The sequence below is a fragment of the Dipodomys merriami genome, unplaced genomic scaffold, assembly GCF_024711535.1.
Source record: "Dipodomys merriami isolate MVZ:Mamm:240054 unplaced genomic scaffold, mDipMer1.0.p SCAF_2, whole genome shotgun sequence".
Classification (NCBI taxonomy): Eukaryota; Metazoa; Chordata; class Mammalia; order Rodentia; family Heteromyidae; genus Dipodomys; species Dipodomys merriami.
Window position 1 is genome coordinate 122,094,640 of NW_027203381.1, and position 26,076 is coordinate 122,120,715.

The 26,076-nt window shown below is 49.0% G+C and overlaps 1 protein-coding gene across 15 annotated transcripts in view; it reads left to right on the top strand.

Moving 5' to 3' along the window:
- The window catches only part of Pcbp3 (poly(rC) binding protein 3), a 170,364-nt gene that overhangs the window by 85,321 nt on the left and 58,967 nt on the right, over window positions 1-26,076 (top strand). For 13 of the 15 annotated variants that reach the window (XM_070030860.1, XM_070030858.1, XM_070030863.1 and 10 more), the window contains one exon: window positions 12,606-12,737. The exons of 1 other annotated variant lie outside the window; for it this stretch is intronic. In XM_070030860.1, the coding sequence (XP_069886961.1) occupies window positions 12,728-12,737 (10 nt within the window). In that variant the 5' untranslated portion in view covers window positions 12,606-12,727. Of the gene's footprint in view, window positions 1-12,605; window positions 12,738-23,309; window positions 23,331-26,076 lie in introns of those variants that run through there. One more of the 15 variants, XM_070030873.1, reaches the window with a different exon arrangement.

The following is a 26,076-nucleotide window of genomic DNA, read 5'->3' on the forward strand; positions in this document are numbered from 1 at the left end:
GCCACAGGAGTCATGGTACCAGAGGAAGCAGGACTCTCCTACACCCTCAACTTCCCTTAACTGTCCCTTGACCCGTGGGCTGCAAGGCTCCGGGGCTCCAGAGGCCCCAGCTCTTAGCCCTTCCACAGAAAACAGCCTTGCCATAATCTAAACAAGGGAAAAGTCGGAAGCACTGTGGCATCAGCTTCAATTGGAATGGGTGCTCAATTGGGGTTGAAGTTCATGTTCTACTTTATCAAGTTTGTCACAAATGATTAGTAAGTTTACTGTCTAATTACTCAAATTTAAGAAATTAATTTAAGACATGTAAGTGAGAGAAATACCTGTGTATATGTATATGTAGACAGAGAGAGAGAGAGAGGGAGAGAGAGGAAAGAGGAGAATGATCTGTTACTGAAAGCCTTCTCTGAGTCCTGTGGACATAATCACAGGTTTTGCTCTGAGTATGTGTTCTGTGGGTGTAACACACTGTGCTGATCAGGGCAGCTTTGGAGGATTCTCACTTTCTACCTTATTGCCAGGTCATGTTCTTAAGCGAGATATGGCTCTGGATTCTCTTTTCTGCTTTATGCCATTGAGTAGGTCTAGGAGTATGAGAAAGGCTAATTTGTCTTAACTGAGCTTAACAAAAATAGCCATGCAGGGCTTGTGGGAGACCTACAGAGCACCTAACATGCTGGCCTCCTCAGGATGCATAGTTTATAGACCACATTGCCCTCAGGGTGACCTTCCATATCCAGAAAGTAGACAAAGGACCAGACAAGCAGCGTGGAGTGAGGACACTAAATACCTTCACATCATGCCACAGTGGCACATACCTGTAAAAGGCAGAGATTAGGAGGATTGCAGTCTGAAGCCAGCTTGGGCAAAAAAGTTAGTGAAATCCAATCTCAAAGAACAAGTTGACGGCAAGCCTACAATGCCAGCTATGAGGGAGGAGGTATACATAGGAGGATCAAGGTCCAGGCTGTCCCCAGGCAAAAATAAAAGATATGAAGCCTACCTAAAAAAATCGTTAAAGTGAAAAAGACTTGGGGATATGGTTCAAGTGGTAGAATGCCTCCTCAGCAAGCACAGGCTATGAGTTCAAAATACTGGTAATGCCAAAAGTGGATTGGATGTTTTATTTATCAATACATGGTATATTTTTAAGAATCAAACAGTTTTGGACCCTTCTCATGAAAGACTGTCATTTAATTTAAAGCTGAATGAAATCCTCTGGTCTAAACCAGGGTGTTTTCATACAGAATCAAAGAGGTGACGAGCTAAGGTTTATTTTCTAGGCCTTAAAACACTTCAACCTTAAAAACTTAGGCAGCAAAGGCCTTTAGCACACCCAACAGACAAGACCAGAAAGAAACCTGCCATACTGTGATCCAGACTGGTTCTGAAGTGGTAAGGAGAAGGTACTCAAACCAGTCAGAGAGAATAGATTGATTACTTATAAAGGAAAAAGTATCAGAGCAGATTCTCAACCAAGACCCTAAAAGGCAAGAAGGGCTTGGTATGATGTATGCCAAACACTGCACGTAAACAGCTACCAGCCAAAAAGACTGTATCCAACCAAGCTTCCATTCATAACTGAAGGATAAATAAAAACAAAAAACTGAAACAATCTATTGCCTGTAAACCAACACTACAAAAGATACTCAGATGTTCCACAAACAAAAAAAATGGACACAAACATGAAATAGGCATAGAAAGCAGACCCTGGCAGAGGTGCAGGTAAAAGTACTCAGAGCAGAAGAGGTACAGTGAGTCCCAAAAGGGAGCCCTGGCAGGCTCCTCCTGCTAACACTCAGTATCTATGGGCTCAGTTCTCCAGTCAGTAGACACGGAGTGGCTAGTTGGGTCAAACGGCAAGACTCATCCATCTGCTGCCCACAAGAGACATATCTGACTGACAAAACCAAATTCCTTCTCAGGGTGTGACGGGGCTCTTCTGAGGAACAATAGGCTCTGTGATCACTGGACCTCATATGGTAGGTTGGGCACAACACAAAGGTGTCCATGTGAAACAGGCTTTTCCATGCTCATTGTCAGTCAAGACCCAAAGAAGAGCCATTCATTGCCTGTGGGAGAAGCCATTCTGAAGAAGTTCTTGGGCCTTGGATTTGGGGGCTGCTTCCTCAGGTGTCTGCCATTCAGAACAGCCCTCTGTCCTTGTACTTCCTGTAGCCCGCAGGTCTGTGGCTGTCCCGCAGTCAGGCGGAGGTTTTCATCGTAGGCAGGAGCACAGTGTCCTTTCAGTGTTTAGCCTTCTCTCGCCCGCACTGGCTGCTCACTGTCCCATTGTTCCCCTCCCAGAGGCCAGGCCGGAGGGTCTGCGTGCGTGTGTGGCCGTGGTGATCACGGTTGGCATGATTGATTAGGGGTTGCAGAACAGTGACTCCTAGACATGTATTTCCTGCATGCAATTCTTCTGTACAGAATGATTTTTGTCTCATTCTCTAGGGCAACTTAGTTTCCTGAAGTGATTCATAGCAGAACAGCAGGGTAAATGCTTAATTCTCTGCAGGTAATTATTTCCCAGGGGAGTGAGTTGGTGCTGGCGGCATCTGATGTTGTCAGATATGTTTTGTTTCTTTTTCTGATTTCCTTTATAAAGCACCATTGTTAATTTACCAATTATATATATGTAACCATTATCCTCTTGACTCAGATTGTTCTTTCTGGCTCCTGAATCTTTTTGACTTCATGTAGTTTCAGACATCAAAAAGACTGTCTGTTGCACATACATTCCTGCCGCGTCTCTGTGCTCCCTTCCTCGGCCCCGGGAGCGGGCAGCTCCTCTGGGTGCCCTGCCTGCCCCAGTTGGGGCACCGTTTAGAACCTACAGCCTGGGCAGCGGAGTGCTTGTTTCAATTGTGTTGTTACTGCTTTCTCTTAAATTTAGGTTAAGAGAACTAATACTAATGTTTTTAAAAGAAGGGAAAGTTAATGAGTCAAATATAGTTTCTACTTAATACTTAAGGTTGTATGATTTTTACTTAATCTTAAAAGTTCATGCTAGTTTCTCATTACGCCCTACACACTCCCTTCTCCTTGTGGGAGCGGGGGAGTGGTCAGTACTGGGTCTTGAACTCAGGGTCTCAAGCTCTTGCTTGGCTTTTTCTGCTCACAATAAGAGCCTTGAGCATTTGCCTAGGATGGGTTTGAACCTTGATCCTCAGATCTCAGCCTCCTGATTAGCTGGATTACAGCCATGAGCCACTGGTGCCCAGGTTTTCTTATTAGCATAGGTACTCATTTGCTTTTTCATATGCATTTATAAACAAGTTTTGGCAATACTGGTATCAACAAATGATTGAATTAAGATTAACATCTTTCCTTGCAGTTTTTCTATCCTTATAAAATATCCCAAAGATATGCAGTCAGATTCCTGCATTTAACAGTCAGTTCCTACAAGCCTTATTTCTAGAAGGTATACTATCAACCTGGTTTTTACTTAGTTTTTTCCTAGCTTATAGAGACTTTAAAAAAATACTTGTTTTTGATTAAATACATTTTACTACATAATTCTATAATCAAAATTTATTGTGAATTCTATTCAGAAAAATTCCTCTATCCCTTCTTTTGATAGATGCATTTAGCTTTTTAAAATATTTGTATTGCTTCTTGAAAAGATAAAAATATACATGTAAGTGAGTTCCTTAACTTATTTTCATATTTCCTTTGTGATTTTTCTTGGCTTTATGTTGTTACCTATACAAATAATTCACATGAACCTCTCTTCTGATAGATTCCTCTTCCCTGGTATCTATTTTCTTGTCATACCAATTTGCTCTTTGTAGCTGTGGAACTTTCAGGAAACTTTATTCAATTTCAATTTCCTCTCTTCTTCTTACATTTTCCTGGATGTATATTTTAGATCATTTAATATGTCCATATTATTCTGTTGCTGTAAGTCCATCGTTCAGCACAGTTTCTTAGTTGAATTTCTCACCGTTATCCCCAGACCTATGACAAAACATCTCTGATGCTTCCTGTTAGCCCAACCTATTATCTGCTAGATTTTTCAGGATGGGCTTGTGGGCAAAGCTTCCCGGTGTTCTTGCAGGCTCTTCCCTTTTTACCAGTGATGTTCATAGCAGAGGGTAGTTTGGCTTCTTAAATCCCTGGTTCATATCGTGCCCTCTGGGAGGGCATGAGGTCATGTGTATGCAGCTCTGGGGAAGAGGATTGGTGTCTTTGAACAGAGACCCTAAAATGATCTCTTTTCCTCTTCTGCCATGTGAAGATACAAGAACGTGGCCGCCGGCCGCCCCCAGGGGCAGGGGCCTCAGGAGAGCAACCCACGGACCTGGCGCTCCCAGCTCCAGCATTGGCTTTCGTAGTGGCCACTCTGTTCTTGTACCTTGTTATAGCAGTTGAACTGAAAAAGATGGTTGGTCTTTATTAAGTGGAGGTAATCTTTCTGTCCTTAAATTGCTGTGTTTTTTTTTAATCTTGAATCAGTATTGAATTTTGTCAGATCTTTGTTGTACACCAGTTAGAATGATCACGTTTGATAATGTGTGGATTGTATTGATTGGCTCTTGGATACGGCACAGGCCATGAAGGCCTGATTAAATCCTCCTTGATCGCAACTTACGCATTTTTGTGCATTTCCGGACTTCTTTTGCTGGTTGTTTCATTGTTTTACCTTGTTTGCACCTGTGTCCCTCAGGGATTAGCTGCAGCCCCTCTCTCTACACAGTCTTATCTCCGGTTTGGATGCAAGAGTAATAGAAGCTTAGAAAGGTAAGTTGGCAGATGTTTTGTGTTACATTTTTCTGTAAACGTTATATGGACTTCTCTAGTGAAAGCTTGTAGTACTGTGGATTTCTGTTTCTGGATCTGTTTATTATAAGTTTCGTTTCTTTAGTTGCTACAGGGATATCATGGTCATTTTGTCCTGTTTATTTATTTTTGGTAGCCTACTACTTGTGCATCATATCTCCTACTTATTGGAGGTTTTTTGAGAAATTTTGTATGTATTTATGGATGCTCATTGAACCATGTCTATGATAGCTGTTTTAACATCCTTGTGAAAGAATTCTGACATCTCTGCCCTCTTGGTGTCAGCCTTTGTCGGCTGACTTTTTCTTTCGTGCTGAGATATTCCTAGTTGTTTGTGACAAGTAACTTTGGTTTGTGTCCTGGAAGTTTTGGTTCTACACAAATGTTTCAGTGGTCTCTGCTGACAGTGAGGAAGGAGCCCCTGTAGGAAGCAAGCTGGAATGGATGTGTAGCCCTCCTTGCTCTGTAGCCAGCACGCCTGTTAGCAGACTGGTCCTTGTCTGTCCTGTAGCCTCTACAAGAACAGGCTGTGTGAGAAGGAGTCTGGAGAGCTTTAACGTGTCTGCTGTGTCCTTTGGCATTTGCAGGTTGTGGACTACCTTTGGGGGTTTCTTCCAATTGCTCAACACATAATTATATGACGCCAACAGAAAGGAAGGGGGACATGCATCAGACCCTTCGCTTGCTGGGTCATCTCTGTCCTTGTGCCAGCTCCACAGTCCCTCTCTGGGCCTATGTTCCTGAGGTTTAAAAAATGTATGTGTGTAACTTTAAAAATGTGCAAAAGGAAATCAAAGCAGAACTTAGAAAGTGGCAAAAACTCCCATGCTCCTGGATTGGAAAGATCAACATCGTGAAAATGGCAATACTTCCCAAGGCTATCTACAAATTCAGTGCGATACCTATCAATATTCCAACCTCATTCTTCAAGGAAATAGAAGAGGCAATCCAGAAATTCACATGGAACAATAAAAGACCCCGAATAGCAAAAACGATCCTCAACAGAAAGAACACTGCTGGAGGAATATCTATACCAAATTTCAAACTCTCCTATAAAGCCATAGTAATCAAAACAGCTTGCTTGGTACTGGCACAAGAACAGACCTCAGGACCAATGGAATAGAATTGAAAACCCAGAAATGAACCTACAGACCTATGCCATCTAATCTTCGATAAGGGAGCTAAAAAAATAGAATGGAAGAAAGACAGCCTCTTCAGTAAATGGTGCTGGCAAAGTTGGTTAACTACTTGTAGAAAACTAAAACTAGGTCCTTATATATCACCCTGCACCAGAATCAACTCCAAATGGATCAAAGACCTCAGAGTTAAAACAGACACTGAAAACATTACAGGATGGCATAGGAGAAACTCTAGGTCTCCTTGGCACAGGCCAAAATTTTTTAATGGAGACCCAGAAACACAACAAATCAAAGAAAGGTTGGACAAATGGGATTGCCTGAAATTACAGAGCTTCTGCATAGCAAAGGACATAGCTAACAAGATCTTCACTAGCCATACAACAGACAAGGGTCTCATATCTAAAATATACCTGGAACTCAAAAAATTAAATCCCCCAACAACAAATCCTCAAAGAAACAACTGCCCAATAAATAAGTGGGCTAAAGACTTAAAGAGAAACTTCTCTGAAGAGGAAAGAAGGATGGCCAAAAGACACATGCGGAAATGCTCAACCTCCCTAGCCATAAAAAAAAATGCAAATCAAAACAAAATTGAGATACCACCTCACCCCAGTTAGAATGGCTATAATCAAGAACTCTAATAACAGATGCTGGAGCGGATGCAGACAGAAGGGAACCTTACTGCATTGTTGGTGGGAGTGTAAACTTGTTCAACCACTTTGGAAAGCAGTATGGAGGTTCCTCAAAAGACTCCACATAGAGCTCCCCTATGATCCAGCAATCCCACTTTTGGGCATTTACCCAAATGTTTACAAACAAGACCACACTAAAGCTATCAGCACGACTATGTTTATTGCAGCACTATTTACCATAGCTAAGATATGGAACCAACCCAGATGCCCCTCAATAGATGAATGGATCAAGAAAATGTGGTATATATACACAATGGAATTCTATGCCTCCATCAGAAAGAATGACATTGCCCCATTTGTTAGGAAATGGAAAGACTTGGAAAAAATTATATTAAGTGAAGTAAGCCAGGCCCAAAGAAACATAGGTCCCATGGTTTCCCTTATTTGCAATAACTAGTATTTGTCTGAGACAAGCAGAAAAGGTCAGATAAGTTGATGTTAGGAAAATGAACCCCAAGATAAGGATTCAAATGTTTTTTTCTTTCATGCGATTGTTTCTTTTTTTGGGGGGAGGGGTCCGGTCATGGGGCCTGAACTCTGGGCCTAGGCGCTGTCCCTCAGCTCTTCAGCTCAAGGCTAGCGCTCTACCACTTGAGCCACAGGATGACGGATGACTTGCGGCTTTTTTTCTTATGTGGTGCTGAGGAATCAAACCCAGCGCCTCATGCATGCAAGGCAAGCGCTCTACCACTGAGCCACCTTCCCAGCCCCTCAAGCGATTGTTTCTAACGTATTTATAAGATGATTTCTTTGTACCTCCCCCACAGTATAACCCCTGCTTTCACTGTATTTGATGTTGGTGTAATTTGTGGAGAAAAAGGGAAAAAACAAATTGTTTAACTAGGGATACAGGAGGACCCATTGCAACAATGAGATGTACAAGATGTACAAGATGTTATGTCAAAAAACAAACTTTACAACTTTGGCGGAGTTGGGGGGGGATGATATGGGAGGTTGGGAGGGGAGATGGGAAGGGACAGGAAGGGGAAACAAAGGAGGAGGCAACAATGCTTGATAAGAAATTACTCATTACCTTGCTCATGTAATTGTAACCCCTCTGTAGGTATTTTCACAATAATAAAAAAAAAGAACTGACTTTTGTACTTAATAGTTCATTACACTGGCTCTCTCTTTTTTTCTTTGCTTAACTTCTGAGCATTTCCTTATTAGTACTTCTACTTTCTGTGATTTTTCTAGTTTCTTAAATTGGTTCTTTGACGCACTAATCCTCTACCTTTATTTATTCCTAATATAGGCTTTTTAAGCTATCAACTTTTCTGTAAGCTTGTAGCTGCTTGCTACCAATTTTATCATGCAGTAATTTTATTTTGGAAGTCTATTTTCTAACTTTGTTATGTTCTTCCTGTCTATTTTTTATTTGAGAGCATAAAAATATTCTGTACAGGGAGTCATGAGGTTGTCCTTTGCCGGTGGTGTTTTTATTATCTTAAGTAGTTGGATTCAGCCTGTCCGTTGATGTGTACAGCGTCCTGATCAGCGACCTCCCTTTCACCGTCCTCCTCGCCGCTCTCAGTTCTACCCATGCCCTCAACTTTCCTAGTTCTGTTTTTACATAGATACAGTCCTCCCACCCATCCTCTCTACCTCCCTCCCCTGACCTCCCCACTCCCCACTCCCTCACGCTCCAGCTTCCTGTAAATTAGTTGTTCAGAGGACTTACACCAGTACAGGATATTTAATTCAACTCTCTAGTGAGTAGAAGTTTAGTCTGTGGATCCATATCTTCAGAATTTATGGAAACCTGCATTATGAGCTAAAAATGGTCAACTTTTGCTTTATTCTCTGAGGGTTTTAGGTGAATGCATACCTTCTCATTGTCAGGTGCAGAGTTTGATAAAACCTATCATATTCTGTGTTATTCATGTTTTCTGCATCTTTGTTTCTGTGGACAGTAATTGGGAGGAGTTGAGCTCTCTAGCGTTTTCCTGGGACCTCTCCCCACACCGGCTCTCCCCACAGTCCACATGCGTGTGGTCCTTTGTCCGTGGGTGACCTCTCCCCACACCTGCTCTCCCTGTAGTCCACACATATGTGTGGTCCTGTGTCCGTGGGTGACCTCTTCCCACACTGGCTCTCCCCGCAGTCCACACATACGTGTGGTTCTATATCCTTGGGTGACCTCTCCCTACACCTGCTCTCCCTGCAGTCCACATATATGTGTGGTCCCGTGTTCCTGGGTGACCTCTCTCCACACCGGCTCTCCCTGCAGTCCACACATATGTGTGGTCCCGTGTTCCTGGGTGACCTCTCTCCACACCGGCTCTCCCTGCAGTCCACACATATGTGTGGTCCCGTGTTCCTGGGTGACCTCTCTCCACACCTGCTCTCCCTGTAGTCCACACGTGTGTGGTCCCGTGTTCCTGGGTGACCTCTCCCCACACCTGCTCTCCCTGCAGTCCACACATACGTGTGGTTCTATATCCTTGGGTGACCTCTCCCCACACCGGCTCTCCCCGCAGTCCACACGTGTGTGGTCCCGTGTTCCTGGGTGACCTCTCCCCACACCGGCTCTCCCCGCAGTCCACACGAGCGTGGTTTGCTGTCCTTTCCTGTGTGCTCCAGGGACAGCACAGTTTCTTTCTCTTACATGGGGGAAGAGGCACCTCAGATGTCAGGTCACAGAAATGACTGTTCCTCTCTCTTTAGCCAGATTTAAGGAAAAGACTGGTCGTGTTGGCTTTTGGCGTAAAGGTCAAAGAAAAGTTTGTGTGACGCAGAGGCTTCTTATTGTGAATTTTTACCTTTGGACTCTTGAGGAGAGCCACCTTTTAGTTTGCAGGGAGCGGGACTAAGTGGAGCCGCCAAGTTCAGATGCCTTCTGTTTTTTCTACCAAGTAGTACTTAACATAGGTTAACTGCCAGATTATCCCTAGTGAAGAGGGAACCTGCCCTGGTACCCGAAAGGCAGAGAGGTCAGCTGGCCGAGCTCTACATTCTGATGTCTTTCTCATGTCTTGTGGTGTAGCCCACATGCTTACTCAAAACCCAGGTGACAGAGAGCTGCTTTGCACACATGCATGTGTGTGAGAGAGCGGGTGTTTGCTTGTGTGTGTGTGTGTGTGTGTGTGTGTGTGAGATTCACAGCTGCGTATGCCTGGAGGAATGTGATATCCTATGGAGCTGATCCACAGTGGACCTGCTCAGCCAGAGCATAGCACCTCTGCTCCTGGTGACGCAGAGTGACAAGCCGAGAGCGGTGTGCCTTGTGTGTATTCTGCCTGTCTTGACTGAGCTTTCCCACTGAGAAAGGAATGCCAGCCCACAGGCCTCCTGTGCACTGGTGATGGTGGAGGGACGTCTAGGTCTTGGTCCCTGGGTATTCCTTGTCAGTATAGTGACCATTCCCCTGTAGATGTTCCTGGCGTGATATAAATTGCAAAGGCATATCTTTTGGCTGCTTCTCTCTCTCCTGCCTGAAGTACTTCTGTCTAGTCCTCAGTCTTTGGCCTTCATTGGACCATGTCCGTCTTTGTGTCTCTTACGCAGAGCAGAGTTCATATTGAGCCAGTCTGAATCTTTTATAGGTGGTAAGGCTCACTCATGTGTTGATGTAGCTGATTTTTTTTTACATAAACAATTTATTTTTCAACATTCTGCCAAGACATCAAAGCTTTGTCTCAACTGTCAAAATTTATTCCTGTACTTGCAGTGTGTGGTACCTTTTGTTTATGATCTTCTTTTTTACTGTAGTTTGTCACCTTTTTTTTTTTTCTCTTCCTAATCCTTTTAACATTTAGGAAGGTTTATGTTTTTGTTCATAGGTACCTTCATACATATGCCTCTTGACATTTGTAGGAAATTGTTATCAGAACCCACTGTGGATTCTGTGCAGATACTCGTGTCCCTTATTGAAACGAACTGTCATTTGCATAGAACCTGCAGACATCACTCCATATACTGGACAGCGTCTTTAGATGACCTAAGGCAATGTCAATGCCAAATAAATGTCTTAAGGAATATGGACAGTATAAAATGCCTGTATATGTTAAGTTTAGATGCAGTCCACCTTTTTTGTGTTTTAGTATTTTTAATCCATGGCTAGTTGAATCCACAGATTCAAAACAGGCAGACTCAGATGCTGACGTAATATCTTTCATAAAGCCATAGTCTCTATTATTCTTCCTTTGACCTCTTTTTGGTCTGTCAGCTTTGAATGGTGTTCTTGTCTTCCAGCTTGCCTGCTCCAGCTGGTGAACTTAACTCCACTTTTCCTGTTTCCCGGTTCACCTCTGTCTTACTCATTTATTGTATTTACTTCTTCACGACAAAAAATAATTTCCATACTTCACCTTCGACGTCACTCTTATTTTTGTTTTAGTCTTTGATCAGCAAACACTCCCTTATTTTTGTCTACACTAAATTTTCCAATTGATTTGAAATTGTCTTTTAGGAGACTTGTATGAAGCACTTGAAAACACCACTTTGATTGAATTCTTGGATATTTAAGATTCTAATCTTGAGTGATTGGCAGAAGACCATGCGTCGCAGTTCATTTCTGCTAGGGTTTGTAAGGTGCTGTGTGCACTGGGCCGTGCCGAGGTCCGATGCTGTCTGACTTCCCCATGCAGAGGGAGTTGGTACTCTCACCTGAAATCCAGGGCATCTTCTGTGCCTTACAGGCCACCATCCTGGCACAGATACATGAGAACTGCCTCAGTTCAGAGTCATTTTTTCCTAAAAACATTTCTAAGGGTTTAACTTTAAGTACAAGTTCTGCCTTACACTTTTGCTGTTCTTTTCAAGGAGTGCCAATGTCTTGGATCTATTTTAGCTTCTGTTCTGTATCTGTCAGATTTCCTCTGATCATTTTTATCTTTCTGTCTCTTTTTCTCCTGTGTTTTGTAGGCTTCCCTTATACATTCAATTTTTTTTATTCTCCTTTGGCCACTTATAATAGTATTTCCAGGTTGATTTTACCTTTCTCTTTGATTTCTTTTCTACTTCTTGGCCTATCTTAATGGTCTATTTGCATTCATCAGACTTAGTTCTGCATTTCTGGAGTCTTATATTTGCACTGTTAATAGTTTTAGCATGCTATGGAATGCTATAGAACCTCATGTTGTAGATGGGAAGTAATTTCATCAGCTGAAAAGATTTGTGTTTCCTCTTGCCTCTCACAAGTCCTGAAGGACTCTACTGGTGTTTGTGTGTGTGGTGCGCACAACCACCCACACCCACACCCACCCACCCACACCCACACCCACACCCACCCACACAGACACCCACACCCACACCCACACACACAGACACCCATACACAGACACCCACACACAGACACACACCCACACCCACACAGACACCCACACCCACACAGACACCCACACACACCCACACTCACACACACACACACCCATACAGACACCCACCCCCACACACTCCCACACACACACCCCACCCCCACCCCCACCCCCACCCCCACCCCCACCCCCTGTGGCTTGAATTAAGGGCCTTGCACTCAGCTTTTCCCTCTCAAGACTGGAGCTTCATCACTTGAGCCACATCTCCACTTCCGGCTTTTTGCTGATTAATTGGAAATAAGCATCTCTTGGATTTTTCTGCCATGGGCTGGCTTTGAACCATGGTCCCTAGCCTCCTGAGTAGCTAGGATTACAAGCATGAGCCAGCAGTACTTGGCTGGGCTTCAAGAGGCTAGCAATGTACTTAAGTTAATGTGCAGTTCAGAAAATGGCATTTTGAAATGAATATATAGACAGATACATAGACTAGCTACTACCAACAGAATGTTGATACGGGTTTGGCAGCCCATGGTGGCCTGCTCCACGTCTCATTGCCTTCACAAACGTCCCAAGGTCAGCTCTGCCAGTGCACACCTCTCCACATGGGCTTCGGACTTAAATGCTTCAGAAATGTTTACTTCCCTGTTGAATGCAGGAAACAATGCTGTGTGACCCCGTTCTGATGGCTAGGTCATGCGCTGGGAGCTCATGTGCCCTGTGTTCCTTTGTTTCAGGTAGGTGGGCTCCAGACAAGCCCAGACTGCTGCAGATCCTCGGTTCTGGTGATGACGCTCTGAGCCACTGTGCATCTTAGCACTCACATTTATGGACCTGGCCTGAACTGCAGAACCTGCCTATGGGGGAAGGTGAGTTCCGTGTGTGTGCGCCCTCGCTCAGATACAGCCACAGAGCCACGCTCATCCTTGGGGAGTGTGTGTGTTGGAGATGCCCTGATCCTGAGGCACACCCTCCTGAGGTTCTGCTGTAGATGACTTTGGGGAAGCGGGCACGCCTGGCCCCAACACCCATGGCCGGTTGTGGTTGCATGCCCTAGGCCCAGTCCACTGGCCGCCCTCACAGGCTTGTCCCTCTCCTGGAGCCAGCCCAGGGGCCAGGAGCAAAGCTGAGTTCTTGGAATGAGGAGGAGAGGCTGAGCTCGGGTGCTGGCGGCCATTGTGAGGTCTCTGCAAAGAGCAGGTCCTGCAGAGCAGCAGCAGAGACAGGGTGCGCTGGTGACGTTTGAAGCCAGCGGTACTTGCAGGGACAGAACTAGGGGGAGCTGTCTGAGGAGCTCTGTGCCCGGAGGCCGCAGTGCCAAACCGACAGCACTCCGTGTCTGCAGTATGTCTCACATGAGGGCGAGCCCTCTGCATGCTGAGCACGTGAAGGCTGCAGTGTGTTTGTGAGCGTGTCTGCACCCTGAGGCGTGTGGAGGTTGCAGTGTGTTTGTGAGCGTGTCTGCACCCTGAGGCGTGTGGAGGCTGCAGCGTGTTTGTGAGCGTGTCTGCACCCCGAGGCGTGTGACAGCTGCAGTGTGTTTGTGAGCGTGTCTGCACCCTGAGGCGTGTGGAGGCTGCAGTGTGTTTGTGAGTGTGTCTGCACCCTGAGGCGTGTGACAGCTGCAGTGTGTTTGTGAGCGTGTCTGCACCCTGAGGCGTGTGGAGGCTGCAGTGTGTTTGTGAGCGTGTCTGCACCCTGAGGCGTGTGGAGGCTGCAGTGTGTTTGTGAGCGTGTCTGCACCCTGAGGCGTGTGAAGGCCGCAGTGTGTTTGTGAGCGTGTCTGCACCCTGAGGCGTGTGGAGGCCGCAGTGTGTTTGTGAGCGTGTCTGCACCCTGAGGCGTGTGGAGGCTGCAGTGTGTTTGTGAGCGTGTCTGCACCCTGAGGCGTGTGGAGGCCGCAGTGTGTTTGTGAGCGTGTCTGCACCCTGAGGCGTGTGACAGCTGCAGTGTGTTTGTGAGCGTGTCTGCACCCTGAGGCGTGTGGAGGCTGCAGTGTGTTTGTGAGCGTGTCTGCACCCTGAGGCGTGTGGAGGTTGCAGTGTGTTTGTGAGCGTGTCTGCACCCTGAGGCGTGTGAAGGCTGCAGCGTGTTTGTGAGCGTGTCTGCACCCTGAGGCGTGTGGAGGCTGCAGTGTGTTTGTGAGCGTGTCTGCACCCTGAGGCGTGTGACAGCTGCAGTGTGTTTGTGAGCGTGTCTGCACCCTGAGGCGTGTGGAGGCTGTAGTGTGTTTGTGAGCGTGTCTGCACCCTGAGGCGTGTGAAGGCTGTAGCGTGTTTGTGAGCGTGTCTGCACCCTGAGGCGTGTGATGGCTGCAGTGTGTTTGTGAGCGTGTCTGCATCCTGAGGCGTGTGGAGGCTGCAGTGTGTTTGTGAGCGTGTCTGCACCCTGAGGCGTGTGAAGGCTGCAGCGTGTTTGTGAGCGTGTCTGCACCCTGAGGCGTGTGACAGCTGCAGTGTGTTTGTGAGCGTGTCTGCACCCTGAGGCGTGTGACAGCTGCAGTGTGTTTGTGAGCGTGTCTGCACCCTGAGGCGTGTGGAGGCTGTAGTGTGTTTGTGAGCGTGTCTGCACCCTGAGGCGTGTGGAGGCTGCAGTGTGTTTGTGAGCGTGTCTGCACCCTGAGGCGTGTGACAGCTGCAGTGTGTTTGTGAGCGTGTCTGCATCCTGAGGCGTGTGACAGCTGCAGTGTGTTTGTGAGCGTGTCTGTACCCTGAGGCGTGTGGAGGCCGCAGTGTGTTTGTGAGCGTGTCTGCACCCTGAGGCGTGTGAAGGCTGCAGTGTTTGTGAGCGTGTCTGCACCCTGAGGCGTGTGGAGGCCGCAGTGTGTTTGTGAGCGTGTCTGCACCCTGAGTCGTGTGACAGCTGCAGTGTTTGTGAGCGTGTCTGCACCCTGAGGCGTGTGGAGGCTGCAGTGTGTTTGTGAGCGTGTCTGCACCCCGAGGCGTGTGACGGCTTGATGCACTAATGAGCTGGTGAGAAAATAAAAAGTTCTAACAAGGAAAAAAGGAAAATGGTAAGAAAGGAGTACTTGTTACTGGAAGGTCTTCCAGAAAGGATGGAGGCGGAGGAGGTGTAAACCGAACATGAGTGGCACAGCATATGCACTCTGTGCATGAAGGCAAGAAGAAAAATTTTAAAACACTCAGTGAACAGACAAATCCTTTTGAAGTTGGAACGAGCTGTTTGTTTTACAGCCCAGTCAATGCAGGTCCAGAGAGGCTGTGTAGTTTATTAATACAAGTACTTGGAAAGCTCAAACAGGCTTCTTCTTTCCTGTCCTCTGCAGACTACCACAAACCTTTGTTAACTTTTACTTTCAACCCTTGACTGTGGTAAAATAGATGTAACTTAGATTTTCACATCTTAAGCATTTTGAATGCAGCTCAGTGGCATAAAAGACATTCACTCCATTGTGCAGCCTGTACCTCCGTCCATCTCCAAACCTGTTTCACCTTATAAAACTGAAACTGAGCCCCATTAGACAGCTCCGAGTGGGTCCACTCCAGGAACCTCAATGCACCTCATGAAGGCGATTATACATTAGCTTTCTTGACTGGCTTATTTCACTTACAAAAATGTTCTCAAGGCTCATCCATATTGCAGCATAAATAAGAATTTCCTTACTCTTTTACAGTTGAGGATATATTCCTGTTTCACCATAGACTACATTTTGTTTATCCATTCACCTGGTATTGCTTCTATCTCTTGACTATTGTGAACTATGTTATTATGAACACGAGTACAAATACGTCTTCAAGACCACCAAAGTAGAATTGCTGGATCATATGCACGTCTGTTTTTATTTTTTTGAAGAATTCCTACTCCATTTTATATTCCTACCAGTGGTGCACAAGGCTTCCAGTTTCTTTTCTCATCGTTAACAGTGTGTGTTGCTTTTGTTTTTAGGCTGTAGACATGATATCTTAACAGGCTTAAGGCAGTACCTCACTGGGACTTCGTTTTTTATTTACCTGATGATTAATGACTCTTGTTTTCTGTTAGTATAATATCTGTACCTAGATTCTTGATTTTAAAAAAGATACTTACTTAGCTCTGATTCTGGAAATTTAAAGGTGAGTCCTCAGGGTGCCTGGCCCGGCATTGGAGCCAGGGGGACCAGAGACAAGTGAGGTCTGTGCTAATCCCTAGTATTCTCTCCACCATCCCCGCCGCCGCCCCAGGCCCACCACCTCCCAACATTGCTACTCTAAGGACCAGCCTTCCACACTTGAACCTTTTGAGGGACAGACCACCAGACCACATCCAAACCAGCATGATGCTGCTCATCTTGGTTTGCTGGCGAAATGTCTTTATCTGGAGAAATGTGTATTCAGGTGCTACCCTCACCCCTTTTTTGCTTTGTTCCTGCCAGGCTGACACTCTACCACTTGAGTCATACCTTTTCGCTGATTGTTTTTAGAGATTAAGTCTAGGGAAGTATTCTTCCTTGCTGGCCTTGAACTGCAATCCTCTCATTCTCAGCCTCTGAGTAGCTAGGAAGACAGGTGTGAGCCACTGACACCAGATTTTTTGCCCCTTTTCCCTTTTTGCCATACTAGGGTTTGAACTCAGGGCCTGGTGCTTGCTCTGTACCACTTGAGTCATGCCTCTGACTCTACATTTTGCTTGTTATTTTGGGGGTCAAGTCTCACAGACTTTTCTGCCCTGGCAGGTTTCAAACTGTAGTCCTTTAAATCTCATCATCCTGAATCTGTTAAGATTACTGGCATGAGCTATCAGCATCTAGCCATTTTTTAATTGAGCTTGTTTGTTTTTCCCTTGTTTTATATCATATAATCTGTATCAGCCTCTTACTAGATTATTTACAAATAATTTGCCCTTTCACTTTGTGTCTCCTGAGCCACAGAAATTTTAAACTTTCATGTAGTGTAAATTAGCTGTTTTTACTTTATCATTTGTCCTTTTGGTGTCATAGTCAAGAAATTATTAACAAATCTATTGTCATGAAACTTTTTCTACATTTTTTGAGAGTTTCATAGCCTTAGTTCTTCTGTTTAGGTCTTTGGTTTTAGTTTAGTTTTGTCTTTGTACTGACTAAGAATCTAACTTTGTTTGTGTGCATGTGGTCCAGTGTTTGGGTGCAGAGATAGCCCCTGCTGGTGGGGCAGCCCCTAGCACAGCACCCAGGAGATCGTGCCAGGGGGTTGTGGGTTTAAAGCTGGGCTGGGCTGCATAGCAAGACCCCGAGTACAAAAAAATCAGGAGGCTAGGGAGAGGAGAAGAAACTTGCCCCATAGAATGTTTTCCAGTTTGAGGGCGGCATCAGAGAGAATCTGAGGGGCCTGTGACCAATGGGTGATCCTAGAGCCTTCCCTGCCTCGCTGCTCCCCACAGTGCTGGCTCCACCGGCGATCCCCACATGACCACCACTGCTCCTCAGCCCTTCTCTGCGCCTCCATGGGGCCTGGCCAGCCGGCCACCCGGGAAACCTCCGGGCATCCTCCACTCGCGTCAGTCTTGCTCCCACCAACCTCAGTGACCCAGAAAGTGAGACTCCTGAGACTGGATCTGCTTGGGACTGACGGAGCACTGCACTGGCAGCCATCTGTGGGAACGAATGCTCATGCTGAAGTGAGCAGCCGATCCATTAGCCAGAGATCCGTGGGAGCTGCTTGTATGCTGTTTGTTGGGTTTTGGAGGCAAGAGTTGGGATGTGTTCATTGGCGGTGGTGCTGCCACGTTCCGTCTGAGTTGTTCAGTCGTAGAGAGCGTTCGTGATAAGCTTTGTTATAGATGCATATGCGCATATTGGAAGTGGGTGCAGCATTGTAGAAGGGCCAAGCAGCAGCAGAGTTAGCCAGCAAAACATGGGTCAAGGAAGAGAGAATTCAGAGAGAATAGAATACCATGTGGGCCCCAGCATGGCTGTGCATCGAGTGGTGAAAACGCCCTACCCTCTGTGCAGGGTTGGCGTCGGTGCCCCGGTTGTTTGGCCTTCTGCCCTCCCTGCTCTCCGCACCGTCCCTGGGCAGGGTGGAGAGCTGGCTCTGCCTGGAGGAAGCCACGGCAGCAGTCATCCAATGCATGTACTCTCCCTGCTCCCCGGTTCCCTGTTCAAGGCCCCAAAGCCTTCCGTGGGTGTGGAGTGACACTCGGGGACACATCCTAGTGACAGCAGACAGGACCACAGGAATAGCTGTCCCTCCATCCGCTCCTGGGCCCGTGGTGTGTGGCGGGAGGCCAAGCGCCTGCTTCAGGAGGCCTTTCGATATCTACCTATGGTTCCACAGTGCCCTGCTCGCCTGTGGCAGTGGAAAAGCCAGCCCTTCCCTCCACACAGGGTGTTTGGGAAGAGACTCGCATTCCCAGGTGAAGACTGGAGCCAGCACCAGTGCTTCCGACTGCCCCTGTGGTGGCCAGGCCCAGGCTGACTGTCACCGTGTCTGACCCCCTGCGGGGCCCGGCACCTTGCTTGCCTTCTGCTGGCTTTAGAGAAAAGAACCAATGGAATGCTTCCTGTATTCACATATATATGTATGTATGTATATTAGAATCCATTTCGGATCTCTGGTTTTTCACAGCACCGCTGGGTTCTTATTTATATACACCAAAAGCCTAACGATTGACAAGGAGCAAACAGTCTAACACCAGTTAACATTGTACACATCAACTCAATGAACATCCTTATTCCAAACTATTGTTATTCACACGTGTCAGCAAGACTTCTGTGCTTGTGGCCTTTTACCTCTCTCCACTGACATGGCTCCAAAGTAGAAGGAGCAGGCTGCAGGGAAGGCCTGGTCTCAGGGCTGCTCAGGGGGTTCAGGGCTGTGGACCAGGGGAAGAGAGGGAAAACCACACACCTCCAAGCCAAAACCCAACTAAAGAAGCAGGAGCCAACTTGAAGAGCTTCGCGCGTCCATAGAGAACAGGAGAGGGCGCTGGCCTGTGCCTGCGGTGCCCAGCGCACGCTGGCTCACCGGTTGGGATGGCGGGTGGGAGAGAGGCAGCCTGCTTGAGAATACCACACTGAGGCAGCTCCTTCCCCAAGGCCGGTTCCCACGCATGGCCCGGGTGCCCTGGAGGAGGCGTAGCCTGAGAAGGGGCAGTGGAGCTGCAGCACAGCTCCTGGGAGGAGGTCGGCCACCAGCCTCTGAGCTGGGCTCTTCCTCTCTCTCTGTCTCTGTCCTTCCCGGCAGCTCTCAGTGGTAGCAAAGCTGTGTGTCCCCACACCCAGCGCCGCTGGAGGGCTTGCCGCCTGGCCTCTGCCTTCGGACCCCGCCCGGACCCGGCAGAGCTGGGCCAGCACCTTCTGCACCTGCCTCTCATGCTGAGTGTCTCTCAGCAGCCTGAGCTCCACATTGTGTGTGGCTCCTGGTGCTACAACCCTCTGAAGAGTAACTTCCCGTCCTTCCCACTGCAGGACCTGGCTCCTGCCATTGTCCCCTTCTGTTCCCACGTTGTCATCTTTTATTCCACATCACTCACTGTAGTGGGGAGGGGCAGAGAGACCACTCAGCCCACAGTGAAAATGTAAAAGATTGTATTGAGCAAAAAGTACTGACGCGCCAGGACTGCACCTGGAGTTGGGATCCCAGGAAACGCCCCGAGGGCCAGCTCACATGGGCTTTTAAAAAAGCATTTGGGCTAGGGTGGGAAAGGGGGGGCTGGGTGTTGGTTTTAGCCAATGATTGTTACAAGAAATGCGCACCTTAAATTTAAATTTCCCGAAAGGTTTTGCTGGTGGGAAGAAGGGGAATGGAACAAAGGGTGGTGATGGTTCTGCTCGGTTAGGGCTCCCATTGCTCAGAAAACAGCAGAAGCAGAGTTACAGAGTGACAGGGTTATGGAGTTACAGAGTTACAATTACAGTAATGAGTTACCAGGGAAGTCTTATCCACAGCACACTTACATTTATATCTTAAAATCATTCATTATCCATGTTACACAATCCCAGTCATATTCCACCTTTACGTCCTCCACCGTATCATCACGGTGGGTCGGGATGCCACTGAGCAGTCCTCCTGCCTGCTGCTGCCAGCACCTCTGCCTGCTCTCCACCAAGCTGCTCCATCAGTCGCCACAGACCCACCCGGGCCAGCCAGGGCCGTGCCCAGCACTCCTCGGACGCTCAGTAGCAACAGCCAGGTCCTGGATGGCCTGGGTCTGCCTGCTCCTCTGGCTTTGTGGCGCTGGGTCTGAGCAGCGCTGTGCTGCTGTCCTCTCCATCGGTGGCAGGAGCATCCGAGCCTCTGTCAGAGCCGCGGTAGACACAGCCAGCAGGCAGAGGTGGTGAGGGGCTGTGCACTGGAAGGCAGGGTCTGCCGCGGTAGACACAGCCAGCAGGGCAGAGGTGGTGAGGGGCTGTGGACTGGAAGGCAGGGTCGTCTTTGTGAATCCTGGGAGGGATTTCACCACTACATTTCCACACGTGTGTACCCCTATCTCCGCAGTCTCAGCCCTCTGACACTCTCCCTCTCCCCTTCAGAACAATTTCTATAGATTTCATTGTTCTATTTTCAATTGTAAACAATCTATTTTCACATGATTTCTCTTTCATCGTCCCAGAATATATAACATCAGGCACAGAATGAAGTGCCACTGGGGAACTTGATCACTATTATGGAAATTACTTATATTAATAAAGAAGAATGTTTAGTATGTAATACTGAGTGTGAAACACAGGACACATGTGGGCATTGTGGCCCTGTTTTAGAAAACGCTGTAATGGTACCAACAGCCTGCCTGAACAGGCAGAGACTTCCACTCATGCAGACAGGGGCCTGAACAGGCAGAGACTTCCACCCATGCAGACAGGGACCTGAACAGGCAGAGACTTCCACCCATGCAGACAGGGGCCTGAAAAGGCAGAGACTTCCACCCATGCAGACAGGGACCTGAACAGGCAGACTTCCACCCATGCAGACAGGGACCTGAACAGGCAGACTTCCACCCATGCAGACAGGGACCTGAAAAGGCAGACTGCCACTCATGCAGACAGGGATCTGAACAGACAGACTGCCACCCATGCAGACAGGGACCTGAACAGACAGAGACTTCCACCCATGCAGACAGGGGCCTGAACAGGCAGACTGCCACCCATGCAGACAGGGGCCTGAACAGACAGACTGCCACCCATGCAGACAGGGGCCTGAACAGGCAGACTGCCACCCATGCAGACAGGGGCCTGAACAGACAGACTGCCACCCATGCAGACAGGGACCTGAACAGGCAGACTTCCACTCATGCAGACAGGGGCCTGAACAGGCAGAGACTTCTACCCATGCAGACAGGGACCTGAACAGGCAGACTGCCACTCATGCAGACAGGGGCCTGAACAGACAGAGACTGCCACCCATGCAGACAGGGGCCTGAACAGGCAGACTGCCACCCATGCAGACAGGGGCCTGAACAGGCAGAGACTTCCACTCATGCAGACAGGGGCCTGAACAGGCAGAGACTTCCACTCATGCAGACAGGGACCTGAACAGGCAGACTGCCACCCATGCAGACAGGGACCTGAACAGGCAGAGACTTCCACCCATGCACACAGGGGCCTGAACAGGCAGAGACTTCCACTCATGCAGACAGGGGCCTGAACAGGCAGAGACTTCCACCCATGCAGACAGGGACCTGAACAGACAGACTGCCACCCATGCAGACAGGGACCTGAACAGGCAGAGACTGCCACCCATGCAGACAGGGACCTGAACAGGCAGACTTCCACCCATGCAGACAGGGACCTGAACAGACAGACTGCCACCCATGCAGACAGGGGCCTGAACAGACAGACTGCCACCCATACAGACAGGGACCTGAACAGGCAGAGACTTCCACCCATGCAGACAGGGGCCTGAACAGACAGACTTCCACCCATGCAGACAGGGACCTGAACAGGCAGAGACTTCCACTCATGCAGACAGGAGCCTGAACAGGCAGAGACTTCCACCCATGCAGACAGGGGCCTGAACAGGCAGACTGCCACCCATGCAACAGGAAGCCTGAACAGGCAGAGACTTCCACCCATGCAGACAGGGGCCTGAACAGGCAGAGACTGCCACCCATGCAACAGGAAGCCTGAACAGGCAGAGACTTCCACTCATGCAGACAGGGGCCTGAACAGGCAGAGACTGCCACCCATGCAGACAGGGGCCTGAACAGACAGACTGCCACCCATGCAGACAGGGACCTGAACAGACAGACTGCCACCCATGCAGACAGGGACCTGAACAGACAGACTGCCACCCATGCAGACAGGGGACTGAACAGACAGACTGCCACCCATGCAGACAGGGGCCTGAACAGGCAGAGACTTCCACCCATGCATACAGGGACCTGAACAGGCAGAGACTGCCACCCATGCAGACAGGGGCCTGAACAGACAGACTGCCACCCATGCAGACAGGGGGTCTGTGTGGCGGATGACTTCCTGTGAGTCATGAGTCGTTTTCTCTATAATAGGTGCTCTGTTACTTACTTGGTGAGGCAGCAGGACTCCTCCTCTTCCTCTCTGTGCACCTTGGTTAGCTTCAGAAAGCTGCAAGCATCTCTAATACCTTGGTGACCATTTCCTTCCACGCTAGCTATGTGCCGTCCCACAAGACCCACACCACTGAGCAGCGTGCCATCCCACACAGCCGCGGAACTCTCATGTGCATTTGCATGTGTTTTGATCTTGATCTCCTCTGACTTCTGTGTGAGGAGCTGGGATGCCCTATAACCCTGCTGTAGTCGGAGGGCAACGTCTCCTGCCCGGAGGTGGAAGTCCCCTGTTGGTGTGTGGCCAGAACACACACTGCCCCTCCTCTCAGGTCCCAAATGCCTGGACTCGGGGCTCTAGATTGTTTCCTGCATGCACCTAGGCAGACCATCACCCACAGGACTGCTGTCCAGAACATGGCACATTTTCCACTGCTGAGCTTATCTAAGGACTTATTCATAGGAGTCTCCACAGTAGTTAAACACAGGACAGGACTTTCTGCCTGAGCCATCCGGTACCTCATCCTGATGAGGGATAGCTCCACGTGCAGTTCCAGGGGGACCTGCAGTGCACCCGCAGCCACACTCAGGACAACCCCGCCACGGAGGGGCAGGGACCGCTCCAGCCGAAGCAGCGACCACAGCCTGAGACTGGAGAGTCGGGTGTGGATTAAGGCCGGCCCAGCCCCACCGCAGGCCGAGCGGCTGCACATATGTCCTGCAGGCATGCCGGTGCGCTCGGCTCTGTTGGGGGCAGGGGCCGTTGAAATGACAGCCATGAGTGTTGGGTGCTGCTCCAAGGGCACAGGGGGAGCTGGGCGAAAAGTAGGTCACATGTGCCTGGCACGTCACGCGGTTCCCACCCCAAGCCAATGGGATGGGTGGCTTCCTCTGGTGGAGAACAAAAACATCACTCTAATTTTTCTTCTTTAGCTTTTCATCTTCTCTAAACAGGGAGCGTGGCCATCTGGTACCTACATCTAACCCGGTCATCCCGACCCCACGGGGTGCTTTGTTCCGAGGTAAGGGGATTCTGTGGGCTGGGTGAGCGCTCGGTGCGGCCAAACAGGAGACCCAGGCCGAGGACAGCAAAAGCAGACCCAGGTGTATGAGTGGGGCCCCCGCGACGGGGCCAGGCGGGCAGAGGTCGGGGTGGGGGTCGGGAAAGTGCCGAGGACAGCTGTTGTAGCGGTCACAGAGCCCTGTCATCAGTAGCGGGCGGAATGGGCTTCTTGTGCGCAGTGTAGGACGTCATTCTTGGTCTTCTGCTTTCACAGTGTGGCCCCTTTGGAAGGACCCATGTCCTTGCGTTGTGCTTTACTTTTAAAGCGACATCATTTGTAGAAAAATACTATAACCTTATGTGTTTGCTGGTCAGCACCATCAGGTATGGACAGGAGTTTGTTCCGCAGGAGCCAGGACCCGGTGCCCGGCTTCACCTTTGGTGCCCCTTTCTGCAGATCTTGAACTCAGATTTGAGCGGGTGATCTGTTCACTTCTGTGGGCAAACACCAGAGCAAAGCTGACACACTTAGGTTTTTAATGAGTGGAAGCATGTATTTGGGAACTTAGTACCTAGATTGAGAAACCGCTAATTCTCTTTATGTCCAGAAGGCCAGTGAATATAATTCCCACATGCTAAAGCATATGTGGGATATATAGGCAATTTAAGTTGTGAAACTAAAGTGACTTTTACCACTTAGGCGTAAAGAAAATTCTCACATTTTTGTCTCTCCCATAAATGAGCTAACAGCTCATTAGCTGAGACCTTTGGTGGGTGTTTTGCCATGTATGTGAGGTGTGTGAGTCCGCAGTCTCTAACCTGGGGTCCAAACCAGGTGGCCTGCTACTCTATGGCTGTGAGGAAGCGCTCCCAAAAATAGTTTCCCAGAACCAGAGGCATTTGATCGGAGTGTATCTCATTAGGGAACTGTCTGTCGCCTCTCAGGGGTAAGACATTTTCATCTGCTTCTCCAGGGAATGGGAATGTGTGGCCAGAATTACAGAAATAAAGCACTGGCACTTCAGATTAGAAACGGTCCACATCTCAGGTGCATGGTCAGCAGCTGTGGAAAGCTTGAGGACAGAAGTGGCCGCCCTCTTGCTATGGCAAGACCTGGGGGGACCGTGCCTGGCCAGCAGCTGCCTCCCCCCTGGTCAGTCCCTGGCGTGCTCCGAAGGGCATCTCCTCCTCTGTCGTAGGGAAAGACGCAGGGCTTTCCAGACTTGGCCGTAAACGCCTCTGGGAAAAACCCCACTACTAATGCAGTTTTAGTGTCATCTGCATCTTCAGCCCCTCTCAACTGGTGTCCAAATAATAGGGCTCAGTGTGGACACTCAGCCAGGCGTGTGGTAGCAAGAGCAAGGCGTACAGTCATGGTGACCACACATAACCATGTTAAATTATGAAATTATCCTTCCCTCCCCAGATATGCCTCCTGGGAAACAAAGGATATTGTCTCCAGAAAACAAAACATGTCTGTGGGGCCTGCTTTGCCGTTCTGTTCTGTTAGTTGACAGTGAAAGATAGGACACCAGTGGAGCAGAGCTGCAGCCAGAGACTACAGGGGAATGGCAGCACAGGCCCCCACCCCGCCTTTCCCTGAGCTCCTCACAGTAGGAGGGCGCTTCCCACCCTGGGACCCCTCCTCTTACATGCCACCCTGGCCCTGGGACCATGACTCGCTTGGGAACAGAAGCATCTCTACGGAGGGGGTCTGGTGATGCAGGCAGTCCCACACTCTGTGTGGGGGTCTGTGCTGGGCCCTCTCAGAAAGCCCAGGAGCCTCTACAAAGCGTTCTGCTGTATGTGAGAAGCTGGGGGAGGAGAGGCCTTCCGCTAGCTTTACTCCAATAGAAGAGTCTTCGGAGGCCAGGAACACTGAGGCCAGGCGCTGAGACTGTTTGACTAAGTCCCAGCAGCGGACAGTGCCATCCATGATGGAGCTGGAGGACCAACCTATTTCTGTTACCTATCCTAGCTGCTCTGGGCCCCGTCTGCCCTGCCCTTGGGTGGACTGAGTCAGAAATGGGACAGACTGCCCAGGCTTGTGCGCGGAGTCAGCTCTGAGGTGGAGAACCGCAGTGAGGCTGTGCAGGGATCATTTAAATGCAGGCCACCCAGACCCCACTGCAGCGAGAGTCACACCTCAAGGGTCTGCACCTGAGTCCTGGTGTTGGGGGAGGGGTGCACACTGTCCAGTAGTCTTACAGGTCTGATGTGAGCAGAATGGCCAGGGAGGGTCACTCAGGTCACAGTCGTGTTGCTTTCGTTGTGTGCAGCTGGGACTTCACTAGCAAGGAAGAGGGACTCTTTCTTTCTGCTTGCTGGAGCTGGAGGCTACAGGAACTCAGGACCAGCGGCTAGGGAGGGAAGCTCAGCAGATGCCAAAGCCCCTTGTGATGCGGAGTACCCACAGGGCGGGCAGTAGAGAGGAAGGAACTACGGTAGCCATATTGCGTCTCTGACAAGGAACTGGGGTCAGATAATCTCAGGATGAAGAGAGCCTGTTGGGATGAGGTCCAGGCGATAGAAGACAAGCCTGGAGAGACCGAGGGGTGTACCCCAGGTGCGGCGTCTGCCTTCCTGTCTGCTGCGCGCAGGTGTGGAGAGGCATATTCAGAGCCTGTGCCCATTCACCCTCTCTGCGGCTCTGCGCCTGACCTTCCCCCCCTCCCTGTGCTTCCTGCCCTGCTGCTCCCTGGGTGTGCCCCCCACACCAAGCACGGTCAAGGAGAAGAGTACATTCAGGCGGGAACAGAGGGTTT